The 15,632-nt window shown below is 65.6% G+C and overlaps 2 protein-coding genes and 1 non-coding gene across 14 annotated transcripts; 2 read left to right on the top strand and 1 right to left on the bottom strand.

Annotated features, from left to right (window-relative positions):
• The first annotated feature begins 1,256 nt into the window (after window positions 1–1,256).
• SLC30A3 (solute carrier family 30 member 3) lies at window positions 1,257–4,892 on the top strand. 4 transcript variants are annotated; one of them, XM_031504468.3, is made up of 8 exons: window positions 1,257–1,416; window positions 2,594–2,766; window positions 2,837–2,983; window positions 3,064–3,217; window positions 3,649–3,853; window positions 3,963–4,068; window positions 4,401–4,535; window positions 4,613–4,892. In XM_031504468.3, the coding sequence occupies exons 1-8, from the start codon at window positions 1,334–1,336 to the stop codon at window positions 4,756–4,758; spliced, it is 1,149 nt and encodes a 382-aa protein (XP_031360328.3). In that variant the 5' UTR covers window positions 1,257–1,333; the 3' UTR covers window positions 4,759–4,892. The 4 variants fall into 4 exon arrangements, 3 of the variants coding, with proteins under 3 accessions (XP_031360328.3, XP_085430299.1, XP_085430300.1); XR_014953501.1 differs by having other exon boundaries at window positions 3,064–3,853; window positions 4,613–4,752; XM_085574173.1 differs by having other exon boundaries at window positions 3,064–4,068.
• A 464-nt stretch (window positions 4,893–5,356) lies between these two features.
• On the bottom strand, window positions 5,357–14,694 carry GTF3C2 (general transcription factor IIIC subunit 2). Of its 9 annotated transcripts, none has more exons than XM_085574160.1 (18): window positions 14,493–14,691; window positions 14,057–14,372; window positions 12,937–13,234; window positions 12,441–12,535; window positions 12,068–12,145; window positions 11,701–11,799; window positions 11,256–11,483; window positions 10,927–11,038; window positions 10,724–10,841; window positions 8,924–8,955; window positions 8,587–8,716; window positions 7,926–8,070; window positions 7,511–7,672; window positions 6,993–7,080; window positions 6,728–6,856; window positions 6,423–6,554; window positions 6,115–6,217; window positions 5,357–5,998 (listed from the first exon to the last, which is right to left on the bottom strand). In XM_085574160.1, the coding sequence occupies exons 1-18, from the start codon at window positions 14,623–14,625 to the stop codon at window positions 5,817–5,819; spliced, it is 2,580 nt and encodes an 859-aa protein (XP_085430286.1). In that variant the 5' UTR covers window positions 14,626–14,691; the 3' UTR covers window positions 5,357–5,816. The 9 variants fall into 9 exon arrangements, 7 of the variants coding, with proteins under 7 accessions (XP_085430286.1, XP_077638640.2, XP_085430284.1 ...); XM_077782514.2 differs by having other exon boundaries at window positions 6,115–6,222; window positions 14,493–14,690; XR_014953498.1 differs by having other exon boundaries at window positions 6,115–6,222; window positions 6,423–6,606; window positions 8,587–8,955; window positions 14,493–14,693.
• Window positions 14,695–14,987: 293 nt separating this feature from the next.
• LOC116183527 (U1 spliceosomal RNA) lies at window positions 14,988–15,151 on the top strand. Its single transcript, XR_004148159.3, has one exon. It is a non-coding gene; the product is annotated as a U1 spliceosomal RNA (small nuclear RNA).
• Window positions 15,152–15,632: the final 481 nt, after the last annotated feature.

Below are 15,632 nucleotides of genomic sequence, written 5' to 3'. Positions count from 1 at the left end.
CCCGCCCCGGCCGGAGCCCCGCCCCGATGGGACCCGCCCCCGAGTGCGGCCACGCCCTCTGAGGCCACGCCCCAGCACAGGCACCGCCCATAACCGAGCCCCGCTCCTCTTCTAGACCCCGCCCCTGACCTAGGCCCCGCCCCTGAGCGCGGGGCTCACCCGGGCCGGGCTCACCTGGGGCTCACCTGGGGCTCACCCGCGCTGAGCTCACCCGCAGAGCCCTCCCTGCAGGTGTCACACCAGCGATCCCCGGGCCCGCTCTGCTCTGGGCTCAGCAGCTGCAGCTCCCTCAGCCTTACCCCGGCAGAGACGCTGCAGCCCTGCAGCACCGCAGGCTGCTTGGCGGGCTGTCCCCAGCTTGTCCCTGTCCCTCGTGTCCTGGGGGGACAGCGCTGGGCCCCGTGCCTCGGGGTGGTGTTCAGGACACGGCAAGGGTGCGTTGTTGGTTCATAGTCTACCGCGGATGTCTCCCAGGACCCCTGGAGCCTTTTCTGCGGCTGCCCCCTACCCGTCCTGAGATCGTTCCTCCCCGCTCAGGACCCGGCACTGCCCAGTGCCGACCCTACCCAGGCTCCTGCCCCCGTCTCTGCAGCACATCCCGAATCTCTCCGCACTACGGAGCAGCACGGTCGGTGCCATCTGTCACCGTGCTGAGCGTGCTCTGCCTGGCTTCCAGGTCCCTAAAGGCGGCGATAGACGGGGCTGGACTCAGCACTAACCCCGGGGTACACTGCTCATTACCGGCCGCTGAACACCCTGCTCTGGGCTCGGCCATACAGCCCCGGTCCAACGCAGCCGCTCCCGACTCTTCCAGCCCATGCTCCCAACACTTCTGCCGTTGGATCCCAAGAGGTACAGCGCCACAAGCCTTCCTGCAGCCTGGGCAGACACTGTCCCCTGAACTCCCCTGGTTCACCGGCTCCGGCATTGCACCGCGGAAGGTGATCCGAACGGTCAGGCACGATCCCCATCGGTGCCGGCTTCTCTCCAGCTCCCGTCCAGTCTGTCCTTTCCCGTCCTCAGACGGCGTTCAGGATCAGCTGTGCCGTCACCTGCCCAGGGACAGGAGGTGAGGCTGAGCTTCCCCGGTGACAGCAGCGTCCCTTACACACAGCTCCCGGAGATCCATTGGACCGCGACACCGGAGCGGCCCCTCGCACCCAGCCGCGGCCGCCCCCGAGCCCGGAACGGCGGCGCCGCGGGAGGGACCACCGGCGTGTGGGCGGGCCCGGCGGCTGGGGCGGAGTCACGGCAGGGGCGGGGCTCGGCGGTGCCGGTGTCGGCGGTGCCGGTGTCCGCGGTGCCGGTGTCCGCGGTGCCGCTCGCTCCCGGGATGGAGCCCCCGACCGACGCCGAGAGCGCCCGCCTGGTCAGCCCGCGGGGCGGCCGCGCCGACGGCAGCCTGCGCCTCAAGAGGTACCGCCGGCACCGGCAATCATCGCCCCGGCATCCATCACCAGCACCCATCGCCCTGACATCCCATCACCCCGGCACCCCCGCCACCGCCAGCACAACTCCATCACCGGCGCCTCCGGCACCGACGGCACTTCCATCACCGGCGCTCCCATCACCGGCACCTCCATCGCCCCGGCACCTCTGACACTCCAGTCACCACCCTGGCACTTCCATCAGCACCAGCACACCATCGTCCCGACAACCCCATTACCGGCGCTAGTACTCCCATTACATACATCGGCACCCCCATTACCCTGGCATCACCACCCCCCGCACCCCATCACCTCCCCGGGGCCCCGGCAATTCCTTGCACCGCCACCTCCATTATCTCCCGCATCTGCCACCCTCGGTCCTCCCGCGCCCGCGCTGCCGCCACCTGCTCGCCCCCATCGCCCTCAGCTCCTCCGGCACCCGCAAGCCCCCGGCACGTCGCGCTCCGCGCAGCTCCCACCCCCGACACCGGCACCCCCGGCACGTCCCTTCCCGCCCGCCCCCGTGCCTTCATCCATCCGAACGGACACCGGCAACTCCGCAGTCCCCGCGCCAGCCCTGACCGTCCGCCACTTGCACCGTCACCCCGCCACCGGCACGCTCACCCCGCCACCGGCACCTCCGCTCAAGAGGAACCGGCCCCACCATGCGCCAGCCTCGCTCCCCTTTCGGGTGTCCGTCCCGCACCTATCGGTGCCCGAACGTCACCCACGCACACCGGTACCATCCATCCATCACCCGCCCACACCGGTACCGTTCATCCGTTAGCCCCCGTCCCGGTGGGCTGTCCGCCCCCGCTCCCGCACTGCTGCCCCACGCACCAGGACCTCGGTCCCCGCCGCCCCTTCCCCACGCCCCACGTCTCCGCACCGGTGGCCCGTCCCGCAGTCTGGCCCCAGGCGCAACACATCGCTCCCAATGCACCTCCCCGCGGGTACCCGCACCAGTCCCGTCTTCGGTTCCGGCGGGGGCCCCGCGCCGCCGCCTCCTGCTGCTGCCGCCGGTGCTATGGCTGCTCGTCCCGCTGCAGGGGGTTCCGCCGGTGCCCCACCGACTGCCTGCACACCACCAGGCGGTAGCAGGACACTTGGGGGTTCTGGGCAGGAGCACCCGAGCCGGTGTTGCCGGCAGTGACCCCCGCCCCCAGTCTCTTCACAGGCTCTCGAGACCCCTCAGCACTGGCGGCTCCCCAGGCTCCAGATCCCCATTGCCGCTGCAGCCCCCCGACCCCCAGCCCCGGGCAGGGCAGGCTCCAGGCCCGCCGGCAGCTGAGCGTCGCCTGTGCTGTCTGCTGTCTCTTCATGGTCGGGGAGGTGATAGGTAACGGCGGCTGGGCCGGGGTGGGGGGCTGCCAGCAGGGCGTGGGGTACCAGCTGCTCTGTGCCCACAGGTGGGTACCTGGCACACAGCCTGGCCATCATGACGGATGCAGCCCACCTGCTGACAGATGTGGGCAGCATGTCCGTCAGCCTCTTCTCCCTCTGGGTCTCCAACCGCCCACCCACCAAGACCATGACCTTTGGCTGGCACCGCTCAGGTGAGCTGCGGGGGACGGCCCTGTGTGGCCCTGGGGGACCCCCATGGCCGGGTTGGGTGCTGATGGGTCTCATCCCACAGAGACACTGGGTGCGCTGGCCTCTGTCCTCTCTATCTGGGTTGTGACCGCAGCCCTGGTCTATCTGGCAGCCGCCCGCATCATCAGCAATGACTACGAGATCGAGGCACAGGCCATGCTGGCCACATCTGCCTGTGCCGTTGGCGTCAATCTGGTGTATGTCCCACGTGTGCACCCTTGGTCCCTGTGCCCCATCAGCCTGAGTCCTGCCCCGCTATGGCCCTGGGACCCTAAGGACCACAACTGTGCCCCCATGTCATTTTATGTCCCTGTGCACCAGCCTTGTGTCCCCAGGCACTGCCAGCCCTGTCCCCCATATGCTCAGGGCTTCCAGTCTATGTGCCTACATCCCCACACCCCACATTCCCTGGTCCCCCAAGCAGTGCCTCTCAAGCCCTGTCACAAGCCCCAGGACCAAACCCCTGCCCTGTTCCTGCACATCTTCCAGCCCTGCTGCACCTCCAACCCCACTTGTCCCACTGTCCCAAGACCCAGATGTGACTGCCTGTGCCCCCTTTGCCCAAGCAGGGCCAGCAGGGCCCCCATGCCCTGTCAGTGTGGCACTGAGCCAGCCCTGCTCTTTCCAGCATGGCCTACATCCTGCACCAGTCCCCTGCTGGCCATGGCCATGGCCCAGGGGCCTATGAGCAGCTGGAGAGCTCTGTGGCCTGCCAGCCCAGCCATAGCCCCCTGCCTGGCAGCACCAGCGTGCGGGCAGCCTTTGTCCACGTGGTGGGTGACCTGCTGCAGAGCATCAGCGTCCTCGTGGCTGCCACCATCATCTATTTCAAGGTGCCCGGGCTGGACTGCCCCAGTGCTGCCTGTGGGAGCAGCTCTCCCACTCCCACGCAGGGTGCCACGGGGGTTTGCCCCCAGCCTCACAGAGACCCGCTCTCCGCAGCCTCAGTGCAAGATTGCAGACCCCATCAGCACCCTCTTCTTCTCAGTCTTCGTCCTTGGCTCCACCATCACGATCCTCAGAGACGTCTTCAGGGTCCTCATGGAAGGTGAGCAGTGAGTGAGAGGGGTGTGAGAGCACAGGTGCAGGGTGGGCACAGGAGCTCCTGGAGCTTCATCTGCCACAGCACTTAGCCCACGAGGCAGCTCGCCTCCTCTGTGTCTCCCTTGGCCCACCCAAATACCCCCAGTTCCTCCTCTCCACCGCAGCCAGGTGCATAGGCCCCAAGGTCAGGCCTGTCTCACCCCAAAGCCACCATGCCCAGCCTAGTTCCCCTGGGGAAGATACCAGCCCCAGTGGCTTCCACTGGGAGCCCTCACCCAGGTGGGCGCGATGTCTGTGGGCCACGGGTGGCCCCGTGTGACCAGGTGGTGCTGGCAGGGACACCGCGGGGCCTGGAGTTCGATGCGGTGAAGGAGGTGCTGCTGGGGGCCAGCGGGGTGCGGGGCGTCCATGACCTGCATCTCTGGGCGCTGACGCTGAGCCACCCCGCCGTGTCAGTGCACGTGGCCGTGGGTGAGTGACCCGCACAGGGCGTGGCTGGGGGTCCCACTGGCCATGCCAAGAATGAGCCCCTGCCCTGCTGCTCCTAGATGCTGGCACTGACGCCGAGACGGTGCTGCAGGAGGTCACTGCCCTGCTCCAGAGCAGGTTTGGCTTTGCCCTGTGCACAGTACAGGTGGAGCAGCACCAGGAGGAGTCAGCAGGCTGTCCCCACTGCCAGGACCCCCGAACCTGAGACCCCCACCCGCTCTACGTTGGGCCAGATGCAGCCCTGGCCCCAGCTCCTTGTGCTAGAGCAGGGCAGTGCTTGAGATCCCATCTCCCCCTCTCCCCACCCCACCGCTGCGGAGCCCTGGAGTGGGACAGTGACTACAGTGTGGTGTCCTGGAGGAATGGACACATGGCCTGGCCTGGCACAGGGGCCCCCTGGAATCTTCCACTCCCTGCTGTGCCACAGCTCCTGAGGAAGTGGAATCCTGCCCAACCACCCGGTCCCCAGGAGCCCGTCTGTCCTGGCAGGAAGGGACATCCCCCATGGGGGACCTCAGACCTGGCCTTGGCCTCAGCCCCCTGTGCTGCTGCCTGGGCTCTGTCTGAATCCTGCTGTGCCTGGCCCCAATCCATTCCCTCTGCTGAGTCGTGCCTGTGCCCCTGGTGTCCATCCGTCCATCTGTGCCAGCAGCGGTGCCAGCGCTGCCAATAAATGTGTTGGAGCAGCAGTAGCAGTGCAGCAGACAGAGGGGCATGGGAAGGGAAATGGTGGAGCTGGGGGTGGGCCCCTACAGCCACAGCTACCAGCCAGGCCCACCCCGGTGCCAGTGCCACCACAGCCATACAAAACCAACCACATTTATTCTGCACAGCTGAACACAAGCTCAATGTGAGCAACTCCACAGCTCCTGGCCCCTTCCCCAGCTTCCGGCACTCAGTGGGGATGGAAGCGAGCACAAGCACAGCTCCACGCTGGTGGAGCCCACAGGGGCTTCTGCAGGGTCAGACCTACAGCTCAGTCCTGGGACACGCACGAGTCCCACTACCCCTGCCCAGCTCAGACCAAACAGTGCACACAGACCCTTGCAGGCCCAAAGCACAAGGACAAATGTCCAGAGCATCCCAGGGAATGGCTGGGAGCAGCCGTCCCTCCTGCAGCAGACACCCATCAGGAAAGCAGCACCAAGAGGGCCCACAGCCCCATGCCAGCACAGCTGGCCCTAGCCCCAAGCCCTGCCCAGGATGAGCACACGGCAGCAGCGTGAGGGACTGGTGCCCTACTCTGCCGGCAGCAGGGAGGGCTCAGAGGGGGCAGGGCTGCTGGGTGTGTCCCCATAGAGGACGCTGAAGCGGGCCTGGCACTCTGGGAGCAGCTGGTGGCTCACGCCAGAGGCCAGCCCCACCAGGCAGTGGGCCCGCACAATGCCCGCCTGCCCGCCCGACACCAGCCATCCCTGCGAGTCCAGGTTGGGGCTGAAGCGCACCTGTGGGAAGAGAGGAGTTCCTAAGGGACGGGCTGGGGCGCTGGGACCGCAGCCCCCAGAGCTGAACAGAGCCAGCTGAGCACAGGGCTGGGCTGGGCTCACACTGGCCAACTCACCTTGTGGAGTGCCTCCAGCTGCAGGCGGTCCAGGCTCAGCTCTGCCTTCAGCTCCTGCGTGTGCATCCGGCGCATGGGCTCCCGGCTCGGGAAGTTCTGGAAACTGCGCTGGAAAGTGGTGGTACCACCTTGGGCTGCGGGCCCGAGGCAGGAGCATCGCAGGCACCATCACTTCAGCCCTGCCGGAGGTAAGGGGCTGCCCCCACGCCCCAGCAGCATCTCCCGGCCCTGCCACCCCCACTGCCCAGCCACAGCCCCAGAAGTGCTGCTCATGGGTCGGACCCTGGCTGCCCCCCGTCCTCTCCTACCAGGTCCGTGTCCTGGAATCGGATGTAGCTCCTGGCTACCATCTCACTGTAGCGCTGGGTCCTGGGCAGGGCCTGCTCGGTGCGCTTAGGCCCCTCAGGGTTGCATGGCAGCAGGTCAGCTTTGTACACCGGCTGTGGGTGAGAGGCGGCTCAGGGCAGGGCAGACACAGATCCTGCTGCTCCTCTGCAGACAAGGACCACCAGGGACCAGTGGGATAGCAGACCAGGACACTTTTCCTATGGTCCCCCTGCCCCCGCCAGCCCCGTGTGCTGGGCTGGGCCTCCCGAGCGCGATGGTCTCTTACAAATCTGCGGTCCGAGGAGCGCTTGATGTTGAGGGGGTTGACAGCCAGGTCAGGCAGCACCGCTGCCACCAGCTCACCGGTGATGTCACCCGCAGCTACTGTGTTCAACCAGTCTGAGCCAGAGATGCTCTGCAGGGACAGAGGGCTGGAGGGCAGGGGGCTCCCACCACCCCAAGCCAGGCAGTGTCACCCCGCCCGCAAGCCCTGGGCCCCAGCTGGTGCTGACCCGGCCACTGGGACAGAGCGGCCCTGCACTGGCCCTTACCCACACGGTGCCCTTGCGAGGGGCCACGAAATAGGCCTTGAAGCCCAGATACCCAGCGTCGATGTAGTGGATCCCACAGAGCCCATACCTGCGGTGGAAGGGACAGAATAAGGCCTGGGACATCCGACTCTGCTGTCACCAGGAACGCGAGAGCCAGGCACAGCCCACCTCCCCACAGAACTGGCCCAGGGTGATGGGGCCGTTCTTGTTCCAGCAGCATGTCAGAGAGTCAAGAGCAAGCAGAGGCAAGGCAGCTCCCAGAGGCCAAGAACTCACTGAGTTCCCAAACCTCTTCAGCAGCACACCTGTTGCCCAGGCCATCCCCTGGCCCACCCTGCCTCTGTCTCAGGGAGGCATGGCAGAGGGGATGTCACGCTTTGCTGCTGCAGTGTGACACAAGACAAGCAGAGCCTGCCCTTGCCATGGCACAGCTGGACAGTCCCAGGGAGGGGGAAGCCAGAGGGACCCCTGGGAAACTGGACCAGGCCCTGGCAGCAGGACTGGCCCCCAGCACTCACGGGGCATAGCAGTTGTCCTGGGCCACAGTGATGCCATTGTAGGGCAGCAGCCAGGCCACCTCAGTGCTCAGGAACCGCTTGATGCTGTTGATGGGCTCGTAGAGCCGCCGCAGGTCCCAGAACTTGATCTTGCGATCGCTGCCCACCGTGACCAGGAAGTTGCTGAGAAGCAGGAGAGGCAGCACTGAGAGCCCAGCACGGAGCCCTGCCCTGGCCCACCACAGGGCTCAGGTGGCCCCAGTCTCGCAGTGCCTCAACTGCCCTCACCCTGGAAAGCCCAACCCAACCTCTGTGGTGCTGCAGAGGGCCAAGTGCCATTGGCACCATGGCCTCTCAAGCCCTTCTTGACAAAAGAGCTTCTTCTGCAGGAGGAAGCTCCTCTCCTGGCAGCATCTGTGCCTGCTCCTGCCCTCACCTGTCAGCTTTGCACCACTCAATGCTCCGGACTGCCTGGTCATGGGCTAGAAAGCACTGGAAAGGGTAGAGCTTGATGGAGGCATCAGGCTGGTGCACGCACTGCAGCAGGGATTTGGTGAGCAGGTTCCACACCGCCACAGTGCCTGTGGAAAGACTTGTGTCCATGAGGCACTGCCAAGGGCGCAGGTGCTTCAGCGGGGGACCAGCAGCAGCACAGGCAGGGCTGCGGGAGCTGCAGAGCACAGCAGCCAGGCTGGGGCTGAGAGCAGGACAGGACAGAGGCAGAACACAGCAGCAGCACAGGCAGGGCCACAGGAACAGGGTGGCCAGGCTGGAGCTGGGACTCCAAGCAGACAGCATGGCAGCAGGTCCTGGCAACACAGCACAGAGCTGTGGATCACTGCAAGCCTAGCAGAAAATTCTATCCAGGCAAGTTCAACAGATGAGGATAAGCCCAGAGCCACAGACAGGGATGACCAGTGACCAGCCTGGAAGTATGTCAGAATGACAACAGCCAGCCCAGAGAAGCCTTCCCCTGACCCAGGGCTGGGCAGAGAGGTTCCAGCACCAGTTGAGACTGAGCAGTTGAGGGTCCAGTGCCTGTGCCAGGGTGAGGGCTGCTCCCTGAGTGCTGCTGCAGGGCACACAAAGAGACTCACCATCATAAAACCCTGCTGCCAGGTGATGGTGGGGCTTGCAAGGCATCCAGGAGAGACTGAAGCACTGTCCACACTCAGATGCATTACCTGCCTGGATGGAGCCCACCTGAAGTGTGGCAATGCACTGCACCTGGGGGCCAAGGGAGAGCCCTCGGTCACAGCCCTGCCCCGGAGCCATCCATGCCCCAACAGCGGGATGCCCGGGGTGGGAGCATGGCACTGCTCTGCCCCTCCAACACTCTGCAGGTGCCTTGGCTCCCCAGGCTCTGCCACCTGCACTGCCGGGGGCTCGCCAGGTGCCGGCCCTGACAGGGATCACATGGTGGGGAACACTGACCTTGCAGATAAGGTGCTTGTGGAGGGACCCATCTAGAAGAGAGCAGAAGGGGGTCAGGGCAGGCTTTGGCTGTCCTGGGAGCTCCCTGCCGGGAGCCTGGATTGCAGCTCCTCATGGCCCTGGCCAGGGCTCCCAGCCCTTGTCCTGCAATTCCCCCGGAGCAGTTCCCCAGCACAGCAGGAACTGAAGCACAGGAAGGAGCAATCTGGCAGCAGCAGGACCCCCAGAAGCCAGGCCTGCCCGTGTGCTGGAGAAAGCAGCCCCTGAAACATGCTGCAGACAGAGATGATGTACTCCTGCCCCACCACGGCTGGCACTGAAGCTGAGGTGATGCGGTGACACACAGGGGCCAGACCTGACTCCAACCAGTCCAGGGAGGCAGAGAGCAGCCGTGCAGGATATCTGCTCCATGGCTGACAGGACTGGAGCAGGCAGGCAGCACTCCTGGGGAGGGCAGGCTGCAGAGACCCTACATCCAACAGCTCAGGGTAGGATACCCACAGGACCACCATGCACCAGCTCTGTCTACCAGGGAATCTGCTCCCCCAGCAAGAGTGCCGTGGGGCCCCGTCCCACATCCGTCGGGCCTGGGGTTCGTGACCGAGTGTGGGGCTGTCCTCCACCACAGTGAGCATCAGACAGGCACGTCACAGCCTGGAGCCTGGCAGTCATGGTGGGAGATAAGGAGGACCTGTGCCATCTTCCTCGGCACAGCTGTGACAGCCAGGATGCAGTATGGAGACCAGCCCCAGCTCTGCCAGGCAGGAACACAGGGATGAGGGTCCCCAGTGCCCCAGGGACAGCCAGCACAGCCCCCCAGTTTGGGAGCCCCCGGTCTGGCCTGTCAGCACAGCCTGGCACTGATCCTTGGCTGGATAGCAGCGCTCCAGCCGTGAGGCGCAGTGGCCGTGCGTGCAGCTGCAGCCAATGATGAGCTGGGCTTCGGGAGCTGGGGGGGCCCAGCACGACGTGCCACGGGGGCTGCGGCAGCAGCCCGGCCACCCGCAGCAGCGCAGGCACAGCCAGCACGCCGGGGGGGCTCAGGGAGCCCGTTTCCCACTGCCGGCCACGGCTGAGTGCCCACCGCCAGCCTGCACCGGCCATCAATCCCGCTCGGCTCGGCACCGGCTATTACAGGCTCCATTAGCCCGAGCTGGCCCAGCACTCCCTGTGCTATCCTAGCACATGCACAGCCAGCCTGGAGGGAGCAGCTCTGGCAGCAGGGAGATGGGGAACGGCTGGGGACACACTTTGTGGCTGCACCATCACACCCTGCACCCCACCATGGCCACAGTGACGCTGCTGAGAGCCCCCTCCCAGTGCCCAGCTCCCCAGGGCTACCCAGGAGCTACATCCCAGCCAGGCTGCTGCAGCACCCCTGAAACAGAACCAAAGCAGCACTCTGCACGTGGCCTCTGCTCGCACAGGCTGCGGGTAAAGCTGGAGCCCTTCTCCACTGGAATTCCACAATGGAATTGTGGAAGCAAGGCTTCGGCACTGGGGCTTGGATCTCCCAAGACAAGAGTACTCAAAGCAGGCCCCAGCACCAAAACGCACCCTTAGATCCCACACTACACTGTACGAGATGCCAGACTAGGGCAGCAGGGTCCCAGTCCCGGGGATCAGGTGGGCTCACTTGCCCAGCATGCAGCTTCCAGGCTGGGGCACAATCCTGCTGGCAGCTCCCCAGCATGGCAAGCTCCTAAGGACAGAGGTGCCCAGCCCGGGGCTTGCAGTCCCACCCTGGCACAGGTGGAGGAGGGCCAGGACGCCCCTGCTTGGCAGTGTGGCTCTTCCTACCTTTTACCTGGGTTGTCTTGGCGTGGTGCAGGGCCTCAGGATGCGGCAGGGCATACACCACCACCCTGCCATCCGAGAAGGCAGTGGCCAGCAGGCCCAGCCGGCTCATCTGTGGGTACTAGGGATGGACAGGTAGGCTCAGACATGGGGTCGCCTCTTAGAACTCTTGAGGAATCTAAGGGCAGCCCCTGAGCAGCACTCACCATCCGGGCTGCAGTGGGTGGCTCCCAGGCACCACTGGGGCAGAACTTCATGTCCCACACACAGCCGTAGTCAGCAGCGATGGCATAGGCCAGCCTGGCTTTGTTGGGAGAGCTGTGGGCATGAGTTCAGCCACGAGTTACATGGCAGCTGGTGCCCAGCAGCTCCAACACACTCCAGTGTACACCACTAGCAGAGCTGGCCACCAGCACAGCCTCCTCAGAGTTCAGGCTGTGGCTGGAGGCTCTGGGAGAGGACAAGCCTCACACCCATGCAGCCACGGAGGGACACAAGATCTAGGCAGGCCCCAGCCCCAGGCCTGGCCACTCACCCCTGCTCCATCTGCAGCGTGCCCAGGTGCCAGAGCTGCAGGAGTGCAGGGCCTGAGTGAAGCCCAGACACACTGTGCGTCTCCTCCATGCTCCTGTGGCAGGACACGGCCACATACTGCGGGGCTGCGGAGCCCTCCGGGGTCGGGCACCACTCCATCGCCCACACTGGGCCGCCCACAAAGAAGGAGACATCCAGGCGCTCTGGGTGGGGCTGCAGAGAGCTGAACCTGTTGGTGGGAGAGGGGTGAAGGCTTCTGGGGAAGGGGCTGGTGGCACCCCACGGCACAGTACGGGCGAGCTGCCGAAGCCATGGATGCAGTCTTGGGGATAACCCCTGGTCCCAGACACCCTGGGGACACCCTGACAGCCACTGCCATGCCAGGCAGGGGGCAGCCTGACAGGCAACAAACAGCCTGCTGGGCCTGGGGACACCCCATCACACACCTGTTCAACCTGTACAAGGCTCCATCGTCCTTGATGCCCTCACGCTGAACGGAGAAGAGGGGAGACTTCTCCTCTGCCGGCAGGTACGGGGCAGCCTCACTGTGCAGGTACAAGTGAGAGGAGCTCTCCCCACCCCTCACCCAATCACCCCAGCACAGCCCCGTGCCCCAGCACGATCCCAGCCTCCACACAGGCCGCATTGCTGGCCATGCTGCTCCACAGCCAAATCCAAGAGACCCCCAAGCCCACGGCAGACACGCAGACCAGTGTGGGAGGACAGGCCACCCATTCTCTTGCTCACCCCAGCCACTGCTGGGACCTGCCCCACTTTTCCTTTGGCCTTGCTCCCTCCCTGCTCCCAGGGTACCTGTCAGAGAGACACGTCCACCCGTGTGCCACTGGAATCCAGTCAGGGAACTCCCACTGCGAGTGCTTCTGCTCCCGCCTGCAGTGCATGCCAGACCTCAGCCATGACCCTGCACCTGGCATGTCCAGCACCCCTTCCTCACAGCCCCCTCCCACGGTACGAGCAGCACCCCTACCTGCATGCCATGGCACAGCCTACCCTTCTGCAGCACAGCCCCTGCCCTCTGCAACCCTTCCAAACCAACTGTGCCCCATCCCAGCAGAACACCGACATTCCTGAGGGGTGTGCTCCTCCATCCTTGCGTCTGTGCCAGGATACACCCACTGCTCCCTGTAACCCCCCTGAGCCTTGAGCACCCTGAGTTTCCACTCACAGGCTGCAGGTAAGGCTGGAGCTCTTCTCCACTGGAGCCATGATGGAGTTGTGGAAGCCATTGGGGGCGAGGCCTCGGCACTGGGGCTTGGATCTCTGGGCACAAGAGCAGACTCAGAGAAAGCCCTGAGCCCTGGGGGACCACCTGTCCCAAAGGGAACCACCACAGCCCCTGAGAACAGAGTTCTCCCCAGCTGCTGTCAACATGCCACACTGGGCTCAAGACATACAGCCCCACTATGGGAACTCCCAGGAAGCCAGGACGCCTTCAGGACCTGCCTCCACCTCCCCCTGCTCCAGCAGGAGCACAGGCCCTGTTCCCATCCCCACTGGCCCTCACCCGGGGCTGCCCCTGGCCTTGTGCCTCCCCCATGTGCCACCCCTGTCCCAGCGGTCCTGCCCTGGCAGCAGGGACCCTATGGGACAGCTCAGGCACTGGGAGCTGTCGGTGCTGGGACACAGGCAAATGGGGACCCAGCCCCTGTCCCTGCCCTCACCGCCATGGCTGCCGTCCTCCCGCCATGCCCTCGAGGTGCCTCCAGCTCTGGCTCCGACGCCTCACTGAACAGTGTGTCGCTGCCCTCCTCCTCCTCCTCTTCCTCCTGCAGCACCTCCTGCGAGGGCACGAAGTCAGCATCTTGCGTGGGGTCATCGCTGTCTGTGTCCTCCTCCTTCCTCCTCCGGCCCCGGCGCTTCCTCTGGCCGCGCTCGGGCTCCGGCGTGCCCTTGGCCAGAGCAGGGGGCTGGCACACGGGCATCAGCTCCTCGGCCAGCTCCTGCAGGTACAGCAGAGCCCTGCAACACCAGGCAGTGCCTGGAGGTGAGCAGCAGGATGACACAGGGGTGGGCCAGCCCTGCCTCCCTCCCCCAGGACCCGGTGGATGCACTGTCCAGCCCGAGGTCTGGGCAATGAATCTGCTCCAGCTGTGCCTGAGCACACAGCCTCCCCCCACCCTGAACTCCCTGGAGCTTGCCCTGCTACCACCAATTAGCTCCTCCTGCTCTGTCAGGAACCAAGGAAATTCCTCCTGCCAGAGGCAGCTGCTGCGCCCTGCCAGGGGCTCCTGGATCCAAACACATTCCCTAAAGTGGGAAAGGATTGGTCTGTGAGGAATCAGCACATCTCACCAACATGGGGCAAAGTCCTACAGGACAGACACTGAGACCCTCAGGGGAGACATATTGCTGAATCACAGAACCAGGGAATGGTTTGGAAGACACTCTAAAGCTCATCCAAGTCCAACCCCTGCCATGGACTGGGGGACACTTTCCACTAGACCAGATTGATCCAAGGCCCATCCAACCTGGCTTTGAAAAATTCCAGGGATGGGGCAGCCACAGTTCTCTGGGTAACCTGTGCCAGGGCCTGCCCACTCTCAAAGGGAAGGATTTCTTCCCAATTTCCCATCTAACTCTTGCAGTGGGAAGCCTTTCCCCTGTGTTGCATCCCTACAGGCCCTTGTCAAAAGGCCCTCTCCAACATTTCCGTGCCCCTTTAGGCACCGCAGGAGGCTCTAAGGTCTCCCAGGAGCCTTTATTATCCAGGCTGAACATTCCCAGCACTCTCTGTCTCTAGAGCACAGGTGCCCTCGGGCCCAAATGATCAGCATCACTTACACTTTGGCCGCCCTCCTCTTGGGCCGCCCGCCCCGCGGGCTCTCAGCTCCGTCCCGGTCCTCGCTGCTCGCCAGCCGCTTTTCCCCCGGGGCGGGCTCCGGGGCCTGGGCCAGCTCCAGCAGCAGCACCTCGGCCTTGCCCTTCCTGCCGCGCCCCGCGCCGGCCCGCGCCGGCGGCACGGCCCCGTTGGCGGAGCTCTCGCCGCGCCGCTCCGCCGCCCCGTCGGGAACGACCCGGGGCCGCGGAGGTTTTCTCGGGGCTTTCCCGGCTTCTCCGCCATCCTCACAGCCCAGAGCTCCCGCCGGCGGCTCCTCCCCTGCCCCAAAACACCGCAGTCAGCACCAGAGCGCAGCAGGGCCCCTGGGCACCACGTACGGCGGCACCACCTCGCACCGGGGCGCGCCCCCGCCTCGCTCCGTGCAGTCCCGGTACGTACGGAGCACGCTCTGTTCGCCCTCCCGCTCCCCGCTACGGCTCCGGCTCCGCCCGGCAGAACCCGACCGTCGTCCCGGCCGCTCCCGGCCGCTCCGCTCCCGGCGCGGCGGCCCGCGGGCGGCGCTCGACGCCATCGGGGGCTCCCGGAGCCGCCGCCCGGTGCGGGCCGCGCCACCCGCACCGAACCGGAACCGGGGGCGGCCGGCCGGTGACGTCACAAGGGCTCGACGAGGGTGGGTAGGCCGAGCCATCAGCCGGACCTCACGGGGCGTGTCCATGCAAACGAGGCGGCGCCGCGCGGCATGCCGGGACGCAGCCCGCGCCAAGAGCGCGCTGCCCTCGCGCGTCCGCGGGCGCTGCGCGGGCCGGGCCGTGCGGGCCGGGCCGTGCGGGCCGGGGCGTGCGCGGGGCCGGGGCAGCGGGGCCGGGCTCGGGGCGGCCGTGTGCTGGCGAGGCGTGCGGCGGGCGGGCGGCGCGGGCGGGGCGGGAGGCAGGCATACTTACCTGGCAGGGGAGACACCATGATCAGGCAGGTGGTTTTCCCAGGGCGAGGCTCATCCCTTGCACTCCGGGTGTGCTGACCCCTGCGATTTCCCCAAATGCGGGAAACTCGACTGCATAATTTGTGGTAGTGGGGGACTGCGTTCGCGCTCTCCCCTGGTCTCTGCGGTGTAAAAATAGAGTTAAGTGAACTATTCTAAAACGCACAAAGAAAAGTTCCGTATTTTTGGTACATGAATTCTGCTCCCCCGCTATTCTTTGATCTCGAGCGGAGCTTGTCCCGCGGGTTGAATGCCCGCGGTCGCTGCTCGCCGCGAAGGTGACAGGGCAGCGTACACTCCCGCACTGCATCGAGAACGTGGCGAGGGACACGGCAGCCGTGGGATCTCGGACCGCGGGTGTAGGAGGCGCCCCGCGAGGGGTCAGGGATTCCCTGGCAGGACAGTCCGGTCGAGCTCTCGGTGTGCGATTTGAGAATAGCCGTGGGTTCAGGGGCATCCCAGGGCGTTCTCTCCGAGCAGGCCGTGCCGGTGTCCGGGAGACATGTCCCCATTCCCTGCAGTAATTGGCCAGCGGATCCCTAAAGGGGGCCTGTGGACTGTTGCCATTGAAGCCGGGATGATCCCTGTCCCACGGCATG

This window comes from Lonchura striata, chromosome 3, assembly GCF_050655825.1.
Source record: "Lonchura striata isolate lonStrDom1 chromosome 3, ASM5065582v1, whole genome shotgun sequence".
Lineage (NCBI taxonomy): Eukaryota > Metazoa > Chordata > Aves > Passeriformes > Estrildidae > Lonchura > Lonchura striata.
The sequence above is the reverse complement of the archived record's forward strand: the minus strand, read 5'-3'. Positions and strand labels throughout refer to the sequence as shown.

Coding starts and splice junctions, on each gene's coding strand:
- SLC30A3 (XM_085574173.1), top strand. CDS start 1,334: ATGGAGCCCCCGACCGACGCCGAGAGCGCCCGCCTGGTCAGCCCGCGG. Junction 4,069..4,400: donor CTTCAGGGTCCTCATGGAAG/GTGAGCAGTGAG, acceptor TGGTGCTGGCAG/GGACACCGCGGGGCCTGGAG. Junction 4,536..4,612: donor GTCAGTGCACGTGGCCGTGG/GTGAGTGACCCG, acceptor TGCTGCTCCTAG/ATGCTGGCACTGACGCCGAG.
- GTF3C2 (XM_085574157.1), bottom strand. CDS start 14,625: ATGGCGTCGAGCGCCGCCCGCGGGCCGCCGCGCCGGGAGCGGAGCGGC. Junction 6,223..6,422: donor GATTCCAGGACACGGACCTG/GTAGGAGAGGAC, acceptor ACCACTTTCCAG/CGCAGTTTCCAGAACTTCCC. Junction 5,999..6,114: donor AGCTGGAGGCACTCCACAAG/GTGAGTTGGCCA, acceptor CTCTTCCCACAG/GTGCGCTTCAGCCCCAACCT.